Raw genomic sequence first — 17487 nt, forward strand, 5'->3', positions numbered from 1 at the left:
TATGCAACTTCTATATAATTAAATTTACATCCGAAACCGTATACAAATGCAATAACTTCGTAAAGATAAACTCTTAAAATGATTAAAATTGAAACAATTTCGCGACCGAGATGCAGTAAAGTAGAGTATTTCGAATAGAAACCTCTGGAAGCATTTTCGTTAAAAATTTACTAACGGTCAAGGAAGCCATATTGAATGCTTCAATTACGCGCTTAAATGTAAAATATTTCTCGATAGAATTCTTGTTCGATTTTAGCATGGGTAATAACAAAATCACGATCGTGTTTACGGCGAAAACAATAAAAATGCAATAAAATAGAAATATGAAGTGTAGTGTAACTTATTTTGTTATAATACGTCACCAAAATTCACCGACTTCCCGCCGAATTGCCTTTAATGGGAGAGTCCACTGGCACCTCATCGGTGGCGCGTTCTTTCTAGCCGGAATTCTGAAACAGAAAATAAACGTTAATACGAAGCAGTTATACTAAATTAACAAGGACTGAGTCACAACGAAACAATTATTGACTCGAAAAATGTTGCCGAAGATTGAAAATTGAACAAAAACTGCCTAAATTCTAAGTGGTATCGGGGGGAGAACAGAAACTGTGAAACCGGTTTACTTTATGCAGCAATACCGAGTTAATTTACGATTATTTACACTGAATTGAATAGATATTAAACGAAAGTAACAATAGAGTGTTAACGAAGATACAGCATAAATAATTTGAAGTGGAAAGTAATAATACTTACTTCGCCACGAGTGAGATCATTTCACGTCTAGTCACTCCACCTTCCCTGAGACGAATGACAGTTAGATGTTCATGACTGGCTATGATTGGTTAATTCGGGTATGTTCCGATGCTCGTGATTGGTGGTTCAGTTGTGAGGAATGCGAGGATTGGTCCCCTCCCTCTTCCTCCCGCTAAATATTTAAACGAAATAGAATATCTACTGCCGAATTATATTTCAATATATTTTTCTTATATGCATCCAAGATTAATTCAGACGGGAATGACTATCATAAAAGGGAAACAAAGAGGCATACACTACCCCCGAAAATGTGACATTTCAATTCGGTTTAGATGGGAAATATTAATTGTGCTGCCGTTTTCTCGAAATTTTCATTCATCCAATGGTTCTCGAACGCCATCTATGATAAATATATCCTGTCAATATGACAATGGTGGAAAAGTTTATGAAATACAATCTGACTGATATTACCAGTTAAATAATAGATAAAAACTATTCTTTATGGAGAAAGCTCGACTAACTGACCTCTAGTTAGGTCGAAGTTCATTATTTAATTATTCCCTCACCAATTGCCAGGAGGTAATTGATTGTGCATATTAAGATTCTTATATCACGTTACCTACGTAGCACTACGTAGCCCTCCGAACGTGCGACAGGAAAAAGCATTGCATGATAGGTCTATTCTATACCTAGTCGGTGGTTTTACACATTACCAAACAACTGAGATATTTAAGTATTCCCGTTTAAATGTCCTATCTTTTATATATTATAATTACATTGCATATTTTCGTACAGATGCACAGTTCTATGAACTGACTTATGAAATCATTCAATTATTGCATAAGAACTTGTTAGGACAATGAGTTTACTAAGTCAAGAAGTAAGTAATATTTGTATTAAACTTTACCGAAATTTCATTATGTTTTGCTTAATTGTACAAAACTCGTAGTTCAACTTTAATAGTCTAAATTGTACCTACCACCGCGCGATATTCTTTCAGCTAAAATGCATGATAAATATATACATACTTCACAGTTATTTCTCTCTACAGGCGATCCCTTCGAGGACAATGTGAAACCTAATACGGGTCGTACGTCGCACGTGCCCCTCTCAGTTGCTTATTTTACATCCAAGCGAAAAGTCACGGAACGTTTGCTATCTCCGTTTAACCGAAGACAAGGTAGATCGAGAGTGACACTCGATAACTGTGATTGGTCCATCCGACGTTGGGGGGCTTCGCATATTTCGACGAATTCTGTTCGGTTTCGTGGCGAGTAGGGGTAATAGAAGGAAGGCTAGATCGGTTGCCAGTTGCTTTATCGATTTCGTGGTGATCGCATACCTCGAGATGGATTTCTTAAAGAAAATACATATCCAGTCGGAAGACGGTACCCCGGACGAGTGTCAGTTAACTATTCGATTACTTGAAATGTTACGAAAAACGAAATACGAATTAGTACAAGAAAATGGACAACGTCGGTTAACCGCCCCAGAGATTGTTCGCGGCGAGAAACAACGCGTAAAAGGTGCTGAAATTTTCTTAGGACGTTTACCCCGCGATTGTTACGAGGATGAATTGATGCCACTTCTAGAAGGTGTCGGTCGTTTGATGGAACTTCGATTGATGCTCGACTTTTCTGGATCGACTCGTGGTTATGCGTTCGCGTTATTCGAAGATTCGAAAACTGCCAGAAACGCTTGCGCAAAACTTGACTGTTACGAGATCAGACCGGGTCATCGCATCGGTGTTGTTAAATCAGTTGATAATTGTCGGTTATTTTTCGGCGGTGTACCGAAAAACAAGTGTAAGGAAGAATTTTTGGAAGAACTGAATAAATTACTCGAGGGTATTATTGATATCTATCTGTATCCGAATGCTCAAGACAAGACGCAAAATCGTGGATTCATTTTCGTGGAGTTTAGAGACCACCGAGCCGCCGCGATGGCTAGACGAAAGTTAATCCCCGGAAAAGTTATGCTTTGGAACCATGAAATTGCGGTTGATTGGGCTGATCCTGAGCCTGGCGATCCTATTGACGAGGAGATCATGGAAACTGTGAGGTTTTAACGTTTATTAAAAAATACGAGATTTTCAAAAACTAGAATCTTTACTGCGTATTCTTTTTTATTTTAAAAGTTATAATTATATATACATTTTTATGTACATATATACAGAGTATGTCCTGTGTAAGTCTATACACGCTAGTATTTCTCAAACATTTTTTCGCGTTTTCAATAGTTAAATATGAAAGTTATTTGATTTCAAACTTAATAGAATATTTGAATTTTTTTTAAATTGTTATTTACAGAAACTTTAATAACAATGTAATTTTTTTAAAATGGAACTATATACATATCTTTATTATTACCGTGTCATTGACTACTTCAAGACGAATTCAACGACATATGTATTTGAAATATCTGTTTGAATAATAATTTCTCAGATAATTGTATGAATATTGATTGCACTCTCAGTGTTTCTTGTTTCCCAAATCATACGTTACATGTAAAAGACACTAATCAAACTCGACATTTCCCACCAATATTTATACAGTTATTCGAGAAATCATTGTTCAATCAGAACTTTCAAATATATCGTTAAATTCTTGTAATAGGAAATAAAAATGATACAATATTTTCAGTTACTCTGTATAATGACCCTTCCGCTTTTAAGGGCTCTGTTGCACTGAAAATAAATCTCATTAAAATTGTCATTTGTTCAAAGTATAGCAATCTATTTATTATTATAAATTCGTATTTCACCATTGAATTTGTGGAAATCGTTATCGCCCTTTTTCTCCCTTCTCAGGTTACCGCTCTTTTCGTGCGAAACTTATCTTTGGACATACCGCAACAGAAAATTCGAGAAATATTTCAGAAGACCACGAAAATCCCTGTGTTGAAGTTGAAAAAAATTAATCATTTTGCGTTCATCCATTATGAAAATCGTAGGGCGGCCCAAACCGTAATGAATATTATGACGAGTATGTATTAATTATAAAATTCCTTAATTAATTACCTTATGCATACCGTTCTTTCTTTATTTGAAACCGAATTACTTTGTCTAAAAAACAATTAGGACCTAACGGCGTAGCTCAGGTCGAGGGCTGGGAAATTACTTGGGCAAAGCCAATCGGAGCCTCGAAAATTTTAGAAAGACAGCGATGTATTAACGAAGCGGTAGCAAATTCGAATGTGAAAAATCCCGATCAAAACCGCGGAAAGCATACCTCAACGAAGAAGCACAATCATAAACCGTCGCACAATCATAAGCCAACCGTTGATTTGAACGGTAATGAAGTAACCGATGAGTCATCGGTACATATGACCGCTGTGCAGAATTTTGTTAAGGAAACGTTCAGTGCATCATGCGTCTTCACCTGTATGCGCGTGACAGGTTCATCGAATTTTATGTGCAAAGTAAGCGTTCAAACATTCACTTTTTTTTTTAAAGGCTAACTTATTGTCGAACTTTATTGGCTACGTATATTTTGCGTTTCCGTAGATTGATATTTTCAAAGATTCACTACTTCTCTTCGAATATCCCGGACAACCGATGCCCACGGAACAAACAGCAATTATTGACGCGTGCACAAAAATGTATCATTTCGTCACCAATACGTTCCGAAACTGTGGTAAGTCAAACTACAAAATATATTACATGAGCCGTTCATTTTGTATAATCTGTATTTAAAATTTATTTTAAATATAAAAAGTTAAACGTCAATCAAGTGTTCTGGCACTAAAATTTGAAAAAATTCTAAAACTAAAGTTTGACTTGTGAACGGTTCACATTTCTATTGTATTTACTTTCTGACGTGAAGCATCTCTCAATGATTTTCAAGTACGAAATGGACGGATGCTCAGGGACGTAATTCGATACCTACCTCGTTTGTTTTGACGCGCTCGAGGCAACCCGTGCGCACGACAAAAAAACTTCCTCTTATTAACGAAACATTTTTCTTTCTTTCTTGTTGTTTTCTTTCAGATACATGTGTTTTCATTTTAGTATTAGTTAATTCTTTCAATTAGATGTTCTACATTTACTTTTATAACATTGAAAAACTAATCACTGATTTAACCTTTTTATATTTGGGTTGAGTTGTATATAACCCGGTCTTTTTTTATCAGACAGAAACAAATGGTCCGTTGAAAATTTTGTGATATGTATTGTACAGAATTCGAATCATTTACAGTATTTTCTACAGTCTTTTCTTCTATTGGATCTAATGATTTTAATTTATTATTATGAGGCGTGACAATAAAGTTTCGAGAATGCATTGATCGTAACATTTCTGGTATTTGTTTTAATACTTGCGTTACAATTACGAGGTGTGACAATGAAGTTGCGAGAATAATTTTGTTTCCTTTAAAATGGATGTAATTGTTTTGATTATTGCTACTCTGACGAAAACAAAATTATTTTCGGAATTCTATTGTCACACCTTGTAATGTATATTAAACAGATATTTACCAAAAATTCAATACCAGAAATGTCACGATCAATGGATTCGACGCTGGGATGCGTGTATGCAGTCTCAAGACTACATTAAAGTTGATGGCCTCACATCTATTTAATTTTCAAAATAAAATTTTTTAATGATTTATTCTCGAAACTTTATACGCATACTTCGTATACTGAATAAATAATAGTTATCTGTTTCCATTAATTTAGTAACTTACCTGTGTCAGGAATTAGTAATTTCAAATTATGCATATATAACTCAACTCAGTATCATTAGCAATACATTGGCTGACATAATATCAATAATAATACAGTATTGATTTGATGTACAAAGTGACGGGGATATTACAATCGCATAGAACTCAGTCGACTGTTAGTAAATGGAATAGTGAGGATAGAATGATGGTATCGGGATAGATCTTCAATTGTTTTGCGTGATCACTTGATTTTGAAATTTCTCTTCATTTTTTTTTTGTCTCGAAGATTTATTTAGTTTGCACATTAATGCCAATGTGTAAATGATAAAGAAAATAGAGGTAGTGGTGATTACATTTTACTCACAGTTTTTTTTTTGTTTATGTTTTCACACAGTAATACAGGACAACGAACAGTATCGTACGAAGCAAAAGTTGGGCATGAACCCTGTGGTTGGGTCACCGGTCTATTGCAATAATTGGATCAACTACACCTAAACTAGCGATCAATTTTTTTAGCTAATCATCCGAAAATCATTGATATTATTTATGTAACGTAGAGATCCGGAAGCATGATGGCTGATATTAGAAATTTCGAGAAAATTCGAGAAACTTGAATCCATTTTCAGATTCAAAGACAATATCGAATTTGAATCTGTCGTATGATATATAGAATTCGATCTAATCGCAAAAGTTTTTAAGCTGAATTGAATTTTGATGACAGTATTCAATGACTTAAATCCAAAAGCACGTTTTTAGAAGTCATGCAGAATATTACGGAATGTCGTGCGAGTTTTTTATATAATGAAATAAACTTTTAACTGATATTTATAAAAGAAAATGATAAAGATATGTATCGACGTAGATGCAGAACAAGAATGGATTTTATTCTGACTTTAAAAGGAAATATAGAAAATCTGACGATCGCAGTTTCTCTACGTTAAAAAAGTATATATATATTAAAATATATTGAACTATCAATTTTAATACGATAAAAATATCATTAAAACTATACATCATTCCTATTGCATTGTAAATTAAGTATTAAAACATACTCCAGGATAATCAAAATCTACGAGAATCAAAATCATTTTTAATTATTATTAGCAAAATTTAAAAACAGATGAGACATATAAACAATCATTGTTATTTTATGTTCACACGCGTACTTAAATCATAAAGTACGCAAAAATAATACTTTTAGTTTTTTATAATTATTTTATAGGAGTACAATGTGATTAAAATAAATAGGTATATTTTTATAAAATATTGTTTTCTATTTTCTAATAAATATAAGCGATAACTATGTACAAGATAGGCTACAACAGAGAGCCAAAAAATTGGATGTAATACGGACACACAAAAACTATTTTAAACTCTAAATTTGAAACACATTTGCAACAAATGGATTCCATTATAAAAGTTTATAAAAATTGTTAGTGATCGTTAGGTAAAAAATTATATTAAGATTTAACTGAAGTATAGTTGGTTAATAGACATGATGTAATAAATGAAAAATAGGTATCTGTCCATAGGACTTGGATCTCAATGAAAAATAGAAAAGGTAATGATATTGGGACAGATAATTGAGGACCATAATGTTTACTTTTCCCATTATATTACAATGAACAATGATTGTCGAGGAGCAACATTATTTGGTCTTCAGAAGTCAAATTGTAATCTGACAGTGTACGATTGTCTTCTAAATAGAAACCTCGAATCCAAAGTTTCATCCTATCCGGTTTCCAATCTCGATGCTTTTCTTGTAGTAATATCGCGAGACGTTGCTTTAGATATCCGATTGTTTCTGAATAAGGTATTTTTATTTTCAAACGTGGACCTTCAAGTCGGCATATCGTTACAACTGACTGACACCTGCATACTAGTGTTTTAATAATATCTTATTACAATAAATTACCATAAACATTTATTTAAAAGTTTCATGTCTTACCATCACGACAACAAGACATTATTTAATAGCAAGTCTCTTATAAAGAACATTGTCAGCTAATCCCAACTTTCATTTGAATAAGAAGAAGTTAATATTTCTGTATATGTACATGAAAGGGTATTGGTCCAATTAATCAGATTTATCATTTGGAATTTTATTAGGGTTAAGATACATATAAAATGAACGAAGTTAACCTATTTACAAATGTAATCTATAACTTGTTCCTAACTTCTGTTTATTTTGTTACAAACAAATAATTTCAGAGGATCAATTTCTCAGGAAATGTCAGTTTTGGTAGTACCAATTGATAGTGTAATAAATTTTGCTTTTTAGTTAACAATATAGGACTCAATAGATTCTGTATCCTTTACGCAATGCAACAGATATATTTCCACTATTATCACAATAGATCTAAATTTCCAAAAATAATTTTTTCAATTTAAGACATTTACTAATAAGTGAAATGTACTGTTATGCAGTGTTTCTTTCACTTTTAACAAATTTAGAATTCTAGGAGAACCAGATTTTCATCCACTATTTAACTTAATTAAAAAATAACTTTCATTCTTTTTCTTAAAATTCATTTCAATCTACAGTAAAATATAAAAATTTGTATTATTTATTTATAACTTGATCTAGAATGGTTATCTATCTTTTGAAAGAATACATTTTCTTCATCCCAGATGGAAATTGATAATAATCCCAATATATTCAAGTGGTACTACTTAAACAATACAAATGACACTTCAACATATCATTCGATACTTCAGTTGAACATTTATTTATATCTGATACTGTACACAATAACGGAAAACACTTGAATATAACAACAATACGGATCTTTATTGATAATTTGCATTCATTACAATTTTGTTCAATAAAATTTATTGCCGTACATACATGCAACAACGTAATATTTAATTATTCCGTTTTCACTGTTAATTAATAATCGGAGATGAAAATCGTCCTCGTGATTTTATCATTGGAAATAAAATGGCAGTGTAATCTTGGAGAATTCTTCTCACGGTCTCGTTGTCACTGTTATCGGTGACGTTCTGAGGTCTCATACAACGTACCAGCCGTCGCGCATTATCGGTGCACTCGGTCTTTTGTTGTTTCGTTTCCGTCGAAAATATTTCGTGCGTGAAGTCGAGCAGCTTCGCGACCACGCAATCGAGTATCGTGTCCTTCGGTATTTCCCCGTATCCGCTTTCCGCGCACTCTTTGATGGCAACGTTCATCCATCCCCAATTCTCCCAGGTCTCGCTGTACTTGACGCGCTGATTTTCCAATTGCCACGTTAAATGGGCTCGGTATCTGTGAATTGTGCAAAGTATTGTCAATGTATAGGGTGAGTCAATAAGAACTATGTACTATCTAAAATAACTCATTACCTATTAGTTGTATCAAAAAACATTATAATGAATTACATATATAGCATTTTAAGGGACGCATCAGATGGATACAATTTGATTTCTTATAATCTTCTATTTTGAGAGATATCAAGGTGACTGAGATTTTTCAAGGTCAACGCATCTTTTTTTTAATACCATCATGCTATAAGTCGTTGAATTCGTCCTTCTATTGGCAACAACGTGGTATTAAAAGAAAGATGCATTGACCTTGAAAGAACTTCAGGTCACTTTGATATCTAAAAAAAATAAGATACATTTACTTATAATTTTAAAGGTTCGGGATAGTTTTAGGAAGAATTATTGCAGTACCATGAGACGTTATTTGTCAGTCGATCATTCATTAGGTGTACCGATAAATAATCCACTACTTCGTATTAATAGTGGTAAAATAGGTTATACTCGAAACATCTTTTAGTTATTTTTAAATTTTAACAATGTCAGAGGATGTTAGAGAACAAGTGAGGATATTATTGTAGCTTTCAGTTTTATGAAACTAAATACCAAATTGGTAAAACATAGTGGATTGCTACACCTAATGTACCTGTCTCCGTTTATATCATTCCAGGTAATATCTTAAAATATCGCTGTTAAATGTAACATCGTATTCTGAGTGTTAATCAGGGTCTTGCAGTACTCGATGAATATTGCAATACAGTGGATTCGTTGCACGAAGTCGATAAAAAGCTTTCTCGGCATAGCAGAAATATCTTTCTCACTCTTTCATCGGACTCACCCCCAACTCAGCGGGTTATTCTCGAACCTGACATTTTTAAGGTTTTTCAGATACGCGAACATGGTGTAATCGATGAATTTAATTTGGTTGTAGTCGAAGTAAAAGTTCTCCAGTTTGGGAAGCATCTGGAACACGAGGTAGTCGATTACTTCGATAGAGTTGAACGACAGATCGAGGGTTTTCAGGCTGTACGTGTTCATGAACCAGTCCCTGGGCACCATCTTCAATTTGTTATCCCATAGTATCAGTTTCTCCAGCTTCGTCAGGCCTATGAACGCGAATTGATCAATTGTCTCGATCCCAGATCCGTGGAGATCGATCGTCACTAGAGTGGCACCGAATCTTGCGAACAGATGTCTGTGAATGAATTCACAAATACAATTTAATTTTTAATTATTGTCAAGTATCTACGAAGCTGTCAATGTTTTTTATTTCATGAAATTTATTTTAAATTGTTTTAAATGGTTATAACCCGATAAGTAGTTCATTATTCAGTTCAGTAAACTTATTAGGTTGATGGGAAATAAATGAACACCCAGAATTTGTTCACTTCTGTAGCTTTCTAATTTTACAGGCCAAGTCCCATAACTTATCCACTCCGAGTAATTTCTATAGTGTGTGTTCGACAAAAAAGTGTTTCATATAGAAGTTGTACATACGGTATCGGAGGAGACATACGATGTTGAAACGATTTTTTTTAAATCACCTATTTGTTCATGACATATCAAGCTGATCTTCAATTTTTTCTAGTGGAGTGCGTCTCTTTTTGTAACAAAATTTGAAAGAGCAGTTAATTTTTTTGTAAGAAAGTATTTAACTTTATTTGTCCTAAATCTAATGATTGACGAGATATTTGCAAAAACATAGTTACAGTAGGTGCACAAAGTGACGCCCTTGGTAAGGTAATATTAATATTATTAATTATGTTATTATTACCCCTACTAATTGTAAGGTAAATATGTAATATTTAAGAGCATGAACTACGTGTTTGCAAATGCCACGCTAATTACTAGGTTTGAAACAAACAAAGTTACTGTACTTTTGATCATTTACCCTGGCAGATAAGGTATCTTCGAGTCCGTGATTTCAATGACAGTAGTGTTACTCCTCGCCTTTTCCAACACCTTCAGCTCTGTCAGCTCGCTACATCGAAAAATCAACGAATTGTCCCGCCTACGAGTCACGCTTTTGCAATTATCCGCGGTCGTCGTGACGTCAACCAATAAACTGAGAATAATAAACACGAGTACACGATCCATCATTTTAGCGAGACACAAAAATGACACACTGACGGACGACGCGTGCGATCGTATAATTAAACTGAACGCTGCTCTTGATACCTCTCGATTGTGGACGCACACAACCGAAACGCGTGGGCGGTCATATCCTTCGTTCCGCGAGTACAATTTCCGGTTGCGATAAGGGAATCAGTTGCCTGTACGTGAAATCAAAAGAAGCCGCCAGCTTGCGTCGTAGTTTTTTTTTTCACTATATTAAGGTTCCCGTTAACCCATTGAGACCCTACCGTTGAATCAATGTAACATTTCACTCGTGATTTTTTAAACAAGTTTTTAAGTAATTTTCTTTTTCCCTAGATTGTTATTCTCGTTAACCCATTAGGACCCAATGTTGCATTAACGTATTTAACTCGCAGTTATAAAAGAGAATTTCAAAGGTTTTGCTTAATACAGTAGACATTCGTTTAATGTGGAACAGTTTATTGCATCTTAGCAATGCCCCTCGTTCACACGTGTACGCGCAACCCAATGTCTGTCGCCCAGCAACAAAAGTACGGAATACATATGAATATTTTACATCGCAGAAGGTGCGGTATATACAGGGTGAAACAAAAAAAGGGTTCATAACTTCTAGGATAGGTAGTACTTGTCAAGTGATGAGAAATTGTCGTAGTAAACAAGGGTCGGAAGATTAATATTTTCAAAATTATACACAATTTTTCGTTTCGGTTAAATCGAGTGACTTTCTCGTTTCGGAAGCTATCGGACCGTATGGAAACAATGAAAAAAATTCGTAAATGAACTAACAAAAATTTTAGAAAACCTTCTTTAATTAGGAAAAGAAACAACGCCAAGGTGATCAATTGTTTCCATACGACTCGGTGGACTGTCGCGGCGAGTACGATGGAGAGGAACTGAAAGAAAATGTTCACAATATGGTAAAAACAACGTTTATTGTCGTACATATAGGTATATATATATATATACATGAATGGACAACTCGGGTGTTAACATCGATGAATGATACATTTACGCGATCTACCGTACATCACCATGGTCGAGTGTGCGAAAATCTCTGTTTGGCTGATCACACAGGTTTGCCTGGCGGATTATCGAGATGGCAAAGAGAATTTGTGATGCTAGTTTCGAATGTTTGTTGATGCAGTGACGATCAAGAGGAGGTTCAATTCGTGTTTGTATCTTGAAGTTGGAAATGTTCGGCTGTTTAAATGAATGGAACTTGTTTAGAGAGATTTTATTTACTTGTGTACGATTTAGAATGACAATTTTTGTCCTGTAAACGTTTTTACGAAAATAATTCATTTATTCATTATTCATTTTTGTATATGTATAGTATAGGATGCCCAAATATACTCATTAATACATTTTGTATTAGAGTATGAAGATCATGTTCTTGTAATTATTTATAATTTTTGAAACTACATCCCAATCCATTTGCAAAATGATACATCTATACAGATTCTTTTTAATATATCGATACTAATAACGTATCTCTGGAACTTTAATTTCTAGTAACAAATATAAAGATGATAAAAAAGGTAGTAATGTAACATGTTTTTATACAGTAATTATTTTCTTTCTCACACAAGTACTTTCCATGTAAATTATTGTGTTCCTACAATAGCTTGATTACAATTACAAACTAAACTTCCTGTGCACCGAATGAACTTTCTTTTGATCGTTACTGTATACACGTTATAAAATAAACATATTAATATCTATTCAGAAATATTATAATAGGACTGGGAATTTTACATTTTGTATAGTCAATTATTTATTCCGATTATTATATTGTATATTTCATGTTCAGTATAACGGAAACCTCAATCGAAGAATCAGACGCCTGTCTGATTAGTGGTTTTTAAAATCAGTTCATTAAAAATATAAATATTCATAAATGCCCACAGTCCAATTATGTATGTATATATATTTTTTAACGATAACACGAGATTCGAAATTACCACCAAACAGATAAAACACACTTTTATTCCTGGAAATCTGTTAGTATTTTCGGGTACTAGTTACGCTACCGGCCTGTCGTATTCGGCCCCACAGTTATTGTCATAAAAACCGTTCGTTTTATTTACACCATAAAATGACACATCAACGAGTGTTTTCCGATTTCACATGCGTGTTAGTGATGCAACATCTATAGTCTGACAAGAATGATTCTTGCACTGAACACGAGAAGCGTCGCGACTCTGACCGGAACGCGATAACTCAATTCGGCACGTGTTTCGAAGGTGGCTGCGAAGTTAAGGTAACCAGAAGCCAAGACGATACTCGTTCGTTACTCGTTCGTTCTACCATAAAATGTAATTTGTACTTTTCGTATTGGATTGGTGCGTATGAAACTGTTGCTGCAAATCAGGAAACGTTAAACGGATAAAAACTACTAATTTTTAAAGAATTGCTCTTAGCCACATTAATTCAAATGAACCGCCATCGATTTTGTTTAACCTAACAATATCTAATTGTGAGTCTTAGAAACTGTTGTCCTCTTTTTAACGCGTTCACTGCCATAGTGGTCACCGATGACTGACGAATTGATGAATTTTGAAATAGGAACATTTAATATTTCATAAATACATATAATTACTAGTAAAGTAATAATGAAAGTAATGAGTGTTCAAGTAAACGCGTTAATACTTATATTGTTAGTAACAAAGACCTAAACAAACGTATCATATCATAATACTGTCTCAAGAGTAAAAACTGTGACATTCGATGTGTTAATAAAGATGGAGAAGTTTATATTCCAACTTTTGTCTGAGTATGCGCAATAGATCCATCAACTGCGCTCGGCCCACCAATAGTACACAATAGCTTGGTCTTGCTTTGAACTAGCCAATAGCGGCAGTGCACGGTCAGCCAATGAACTCAACGTAGAATCGTGTCCATTTCTCTCTACAGATTCCTCTCGATTATCGTCCCGAACACGGGTCCGCTCCGGGATCTTATAGGGAGAAATGCTTCAGACCGACGTAAATACAATTTTTGGCCGAAGCCCGAGCCTCAACAAGAAAAGCGGAAGGGCAACAGTATGCGCATGGCAGGTTCCACGCCCCCTACCAGTGGTGGGGATAACGCTAGGACAATAATCGTGTAGAACAAGCCAGACGATAATCGAGAGGAGTCTGTACAATCGCATCGTCAGACTCGAACGTCACGACTATAAATTGGAAATACTATACCTTTTTCAGCTGCTATCGTTTTACCAATTTTTCCAGTCTTAACATACAACTTTTTCACCATTTTAGCACTATCGTCTATTATAATCGACGACCAATTACTCAACGGCCGATTACTTATCTAAGAACCATCGATGACTTCAATCGACAGTTCATTACCCTTGCACAGAATGAAACGAAACATATACCTATTCGTTTTCTATTTCTTGGTCTTACAGAAAGATGCTGACAAACAAATATCTGTTACTTTCCATAACGACAACTAATCCCGTACCCAATTGCCCTCGACCATTTGGTAACACAGCCGCACCGAAAAGGTTAATTAACCCTCGAGTTCCTCCGTTTGGGTCACCGGTGACCCGTCGAATAAACATCGTTATTAGATTAGGTATTACAGGTCACAATTGACCCGGCTTTCGACGATCAACCGGATAGTATCACACGCACCAAATTCAACACACTCGAGATAAAGAAATCGGCTTTATGAGCTACACACAACGATCACTATGAAAGCGAACATTAATCCTACGTAATTTCGTGGACAGTGTTGCGACGATGTCACGCTGTTCTGGCCGTTCAATTGGGTAGGCGGAAAATGGGCGGGGGCAGAGGCGGGCGCTGGGTATGATGAGACCTTTGATTTTTTTGTAGTCGGGTCCATCAGAGCGTTCGAAGTGTTCCTTCGTACCGTCGATGTCGAGTGACCAGTGTTCCCAGTGCTCTTCGAATCGTCCATGCCAAACGGGTATTGCTTGACCCTACGGTCGGTCTGCTTCTTTGGTCCGTACTTGTCCGCGTATTCGGTGTAACGGATCGGCGCTAGTGTGGTCTTCGGTAGATACAATTCTGAGACAGTATGCGTGTTAATGAACAGATAGTAACAACCTACGATTAATTCTTTCCTTCCCACTATGGCCATATCGTCACCCGAGTCCTTAATTGTTCTAACTCGATTTTTCAAAAAAATTTTGTTAATCAATCTACGTGCTTCTTATTGTTAACTGACATATTCAGATATCCAAGAAAAATAAGGTTTTATAATTTTCTTTGGTTCGTCCTTGTTTTTCATCGTAGGCCATTTTAATATAGGAAATGGTTTAAATGATATTTATTTTCTTTTTTTTTACACGTATCTTAAACATAAATAATTGAGGCATAAACATAAGTCATAACTTAGGACTATTTAAGTTAGTAGATGTTACATAGAAGAACATAAACCAATAGAATAATTTGAAAACTAGTTAGGGCAAATCAATTAGACTGTTTAGAAAGCCCTAAAGAGCACGCAGAGCATTCATTCTAGCTTTAACTAAAAATTGAAAAGCATATGGGTATCCAAATATTTCGAATAATCTTGAAAAATGACAATTTGTTAGATTGGACATTTTAAGTAAGGAGATCAGTATACAGAAAATCCTCGATGAGTGTTCGCAGGCTCGTCGACACTGAACATTAAATATTTCATAAACTAATTGTCATCTTCGGCTGGAACAAATGCTATTGGCTTCAGAATTCCAAGTTCGACCACTGTGCTAAATATCATTAAAAAGTCAGCGTTACACTTGTCGAGGATTTACTGTAGTGGCGTATTGTTCAAAAGTAACATTTAGAGGCTAGCCACTATAATGACGTATCGTTCAAAAGTGTCACTTAGAGGAAAGCCACTATAGTGGCGTATAGTAGCTAAAAGGTTAAACTGTAACGTCCGAAACTGGCCCCAAGTTGTGACTCGATTAGACCCCACCTCATAAAACGACCAGACTAATTTCACGAGTCCGCTGTGTCTCGTCCACGAACCATAACCTGCGAGTCGCACGGCACAGTTGAGCACAGTGCAATCGTAGAATGGAATTAAACGCTGATTACCTTGAAGCCTTATCGTCCCCTCCGTTTTCCCCAGCAAATTCTCCGCGGAACAGGTGTAGCTACCGAAGTCGTCTCTGTGCAGTCGCTTGATGGTCAGGTTTAATTGATATGCATAATCGTTCAACGGTACCTCCGATAGATCGTGTTTCTCATCCGGCAATAATTTTATACCTGAAACATCCACAGCATCGTTGTGTCCTAATCTGGTCTGATAATAGTTTTCGAAGGTTTGTGTGTGTGCGCGCGCGCATACACGGGTAATTCAACGATTACTACACCGAAACGCGACGACGGACATTGAGAAACAGCATTCTCTGTCTCAACGTTGTTGGATAGTGTTGCGCAAAATCCTTACCGTCGACCCCGTACCATGTATTCAGAGGTTCCGGCGAAGACTCTACGGAGCAATGAAGAACGACGTCGCTGTTAGCAGGTGCCTCTACTAATTGGTGGAAGACTTTAATCAGCGGTTTAACTGCGGACCGAGAAAACTATAATTAATCATGTAAGTTTCCTCACGTGGAGGACCAACGCGAGCGGGTTTGCATGCTCTCTCGCGGGCTTCACTTACAGTGAACGTTGACGGGGTATCGTTTGCTGACCGCCGGTGGAAAGCCGTTCGACGCTATGCAGAGGTACCAGCCCATTTCCTGCCGTTGGATCCCCTTCAGATGAAGCTGGCCCCCTTCGTAAAATGTCACTGCGCGACATTTCCGGACAATGAGCGGGGGAATTATTTTGGGCGGTTTACAGAGGAACAATTGGGAATTCTGTTCGTTAGGGGTTCGGGCATTCTTGCGCAATTGGAAGTTTGAGTCGCGATAATTTAACCCTGGCACGCACCGAATTCTCCTATAGCGACGTGGGTACCGAACGCCGGGGTCATTTTGATCCATAATCAGTTATATCTGTGTATTTTGTTACGTAGGTTTTGTAATGAATTTTACTTTCTTATGAAATATTTTATTAAATAACAATGAAAACGAACATATACAGGAAACTTAACTCCAATAATAAGGTAATCTTCTATAAAATTATTATGAGAGGAGTCTGTAGTCAGTAATTGAAGTTTTATTTTCTTCGATACACGGTCTCGTTCAATAGGTTCCGAAATGAAATAAAAACAGCAGTTTTTTGTAAAATGATGATGCTCTTCAGCATCAAATATTGGAAATAGTTTTCTTTTAAAGAGATGCACTGTTTATAGACCCGGTATTCGGTGTGCGAGGGTTAATGAGAATTGGGAATTATAATCAGTTAATCAAATTTAGAGTCCACTATATTGCGTTCGTAAGCTCAAACGAAAGCTTCACAAGGGGAAATACTGGGAAGGGAGAAAGAAAGGTAAAGTAACACACAGAATGTCATTTTGGAAACAGTATGCCACTTAAACTGTCAATTGAAGCAAATCAAACGCTAGAGCTTTCAAAGGTCACTGCTAGGTTGTCCTGGCGAGGAGAAAAATTAAAATTCTTCACCGAGACGAGTGGTCTGTTGTTAAGGGTTAAATGTATACCCGTTTTAATATTCAGATTTTGATTACGCTGCTTCGCGGCGAAGGGGTTGAGTTTGATCGGGTGTGAGCGGGGGAGAGGGGTAGCGGAATGACGTGGATGGATCTACTCATTAAAGGATCCGAAACAACGAGAGTACTCCCGGT

General features: G+C 35.8%; 3 protein-coding genes across 3 annotated transcripts in view; 1 reads left to right on the top strand and 2 right to left on the bottom strand.

Annotated features, from left to right (window-relative positions):
• The first annotated feature begins 2101 nt into the window (after positions 1-2101).
• On the top strand, positions 2102-5910 carry LOC107185766 (RNA-binding protein 47-like). The gene is made up of 5 exons (XM_015573523.1): positions 2102-2809; positions 3563-3737; positions 3833-4173; positions 4259-4388; positions 5810-5910. Exons 1-5 carry the CDS (start codon positions 2102-2104, stop codon positions 5908-5910), a joined length of 1455 nt encoding a protein of 484 aa, XP_015429009.1.
• A 2391-nt stretch (positions 5911-8301) lies between these two features.
• LOC107185767 (leucine-rich repeat transmembrane neuronal protein 4-like) lies at positions 8302-10773 on the bottom strand. Its single transcript, XM_015573524.1, has 3 exons — positions 10565-10773; positions 9512-9868; positions 8302-8680 (listed from the first exon to the last, which is right to left on the bottom strand). The coding sequence occupies exons 1-3, from the start codon at positions 10771-10773 to the stop codon at positions 8302-8304; spliced, it is 945 nt and encodes a 314-aa protein (XP_015429010.1).
• Positions 10774-14442: 3669 nt separating this feature from the next.
• The window catches only part of LOC107185790 (lachesin-like), a 43057-nt gene continuing 40012 nt past the window's right edge, over positions 14443-17487 (bottom strand). Inside the window, exons 6-9 of the mRNA XM_015573550.1 lie at positions 16399-16527; positions 16183-16302; positions 15828-15998; positions 14443-14807 (exon numbers count right to left, since the gene is read on the bottom strand). Coding sequence (XP_015429036.1) covers positions 14443-14807; positions 15828-15998; positions 16183-16302; positions 16399-16527 — 785 coding nt within the window. The remainder of the gene's footprint in view (positions 14808-15827; positions 15999-16182; positions 16303-16398; positions 16528-17487) is intronic.

The sequence above is a fragment of the Dufourea novaeangliae genome, unplaced genomic scaffold (genome assembly GCF_001272555.1).
Source record: "Dufourea novaeangliae isolate 0120121106 unplaced genomic scaffold, ASM127255v1 scaffold56, whole genome shotgun sequence".
NCBI lineage: Eukaryota > Metazoa > Arthropoda > Insecta > Hymenoptera > Halictidae > Dufourea > Dufourea novaeangliae.

Bases quoted from the DNA above. Each gene is read 5' to 3' on its own strand.
- LOC107185766 (XM_015573523.1), top strand. From the start codon at position 2,102: ATGGATTTCTTAAAGAAAATACATATCCAGTCGGAAGACGGTACCCCG. The intron at 2,810-3,562 runs GTGAGGTTTTAA...CTCCCTTCTCAG, and splicing joins ACGAGGAGATCATGGAAACT to GTTACCGCTCTTTTCGTGCG. The intron at 4,174-4,258 runs GTAAGCGTTCAA...GCGTTTCCGTAG, and splicing joins CATCGAATTTTATGTGCAAA to ATTGATATTTTCAAAGATTC.
- LOC107185767 (XM_015573524.1), bottom strand. From the start codon at position 10,773: ATGATGGATCGTGTACTCGTGTTTATTATTCTCAGTTTATTGGTTGAC. The intron at 9,869-10,564 runs GTAAATGATCAA...ATTCATTCACAG, and splicing joins AAGATACCTTATCTGCCAGG to ACATCTGTTCGCAAGATTCG. The intron at 8,681-9,511 runs GTGAGTCCGATG...CACAATTCACAG, and splicing joins AATAACCCGCTGAGTTGGGG to ATACCGAGCCCATTTAACGT.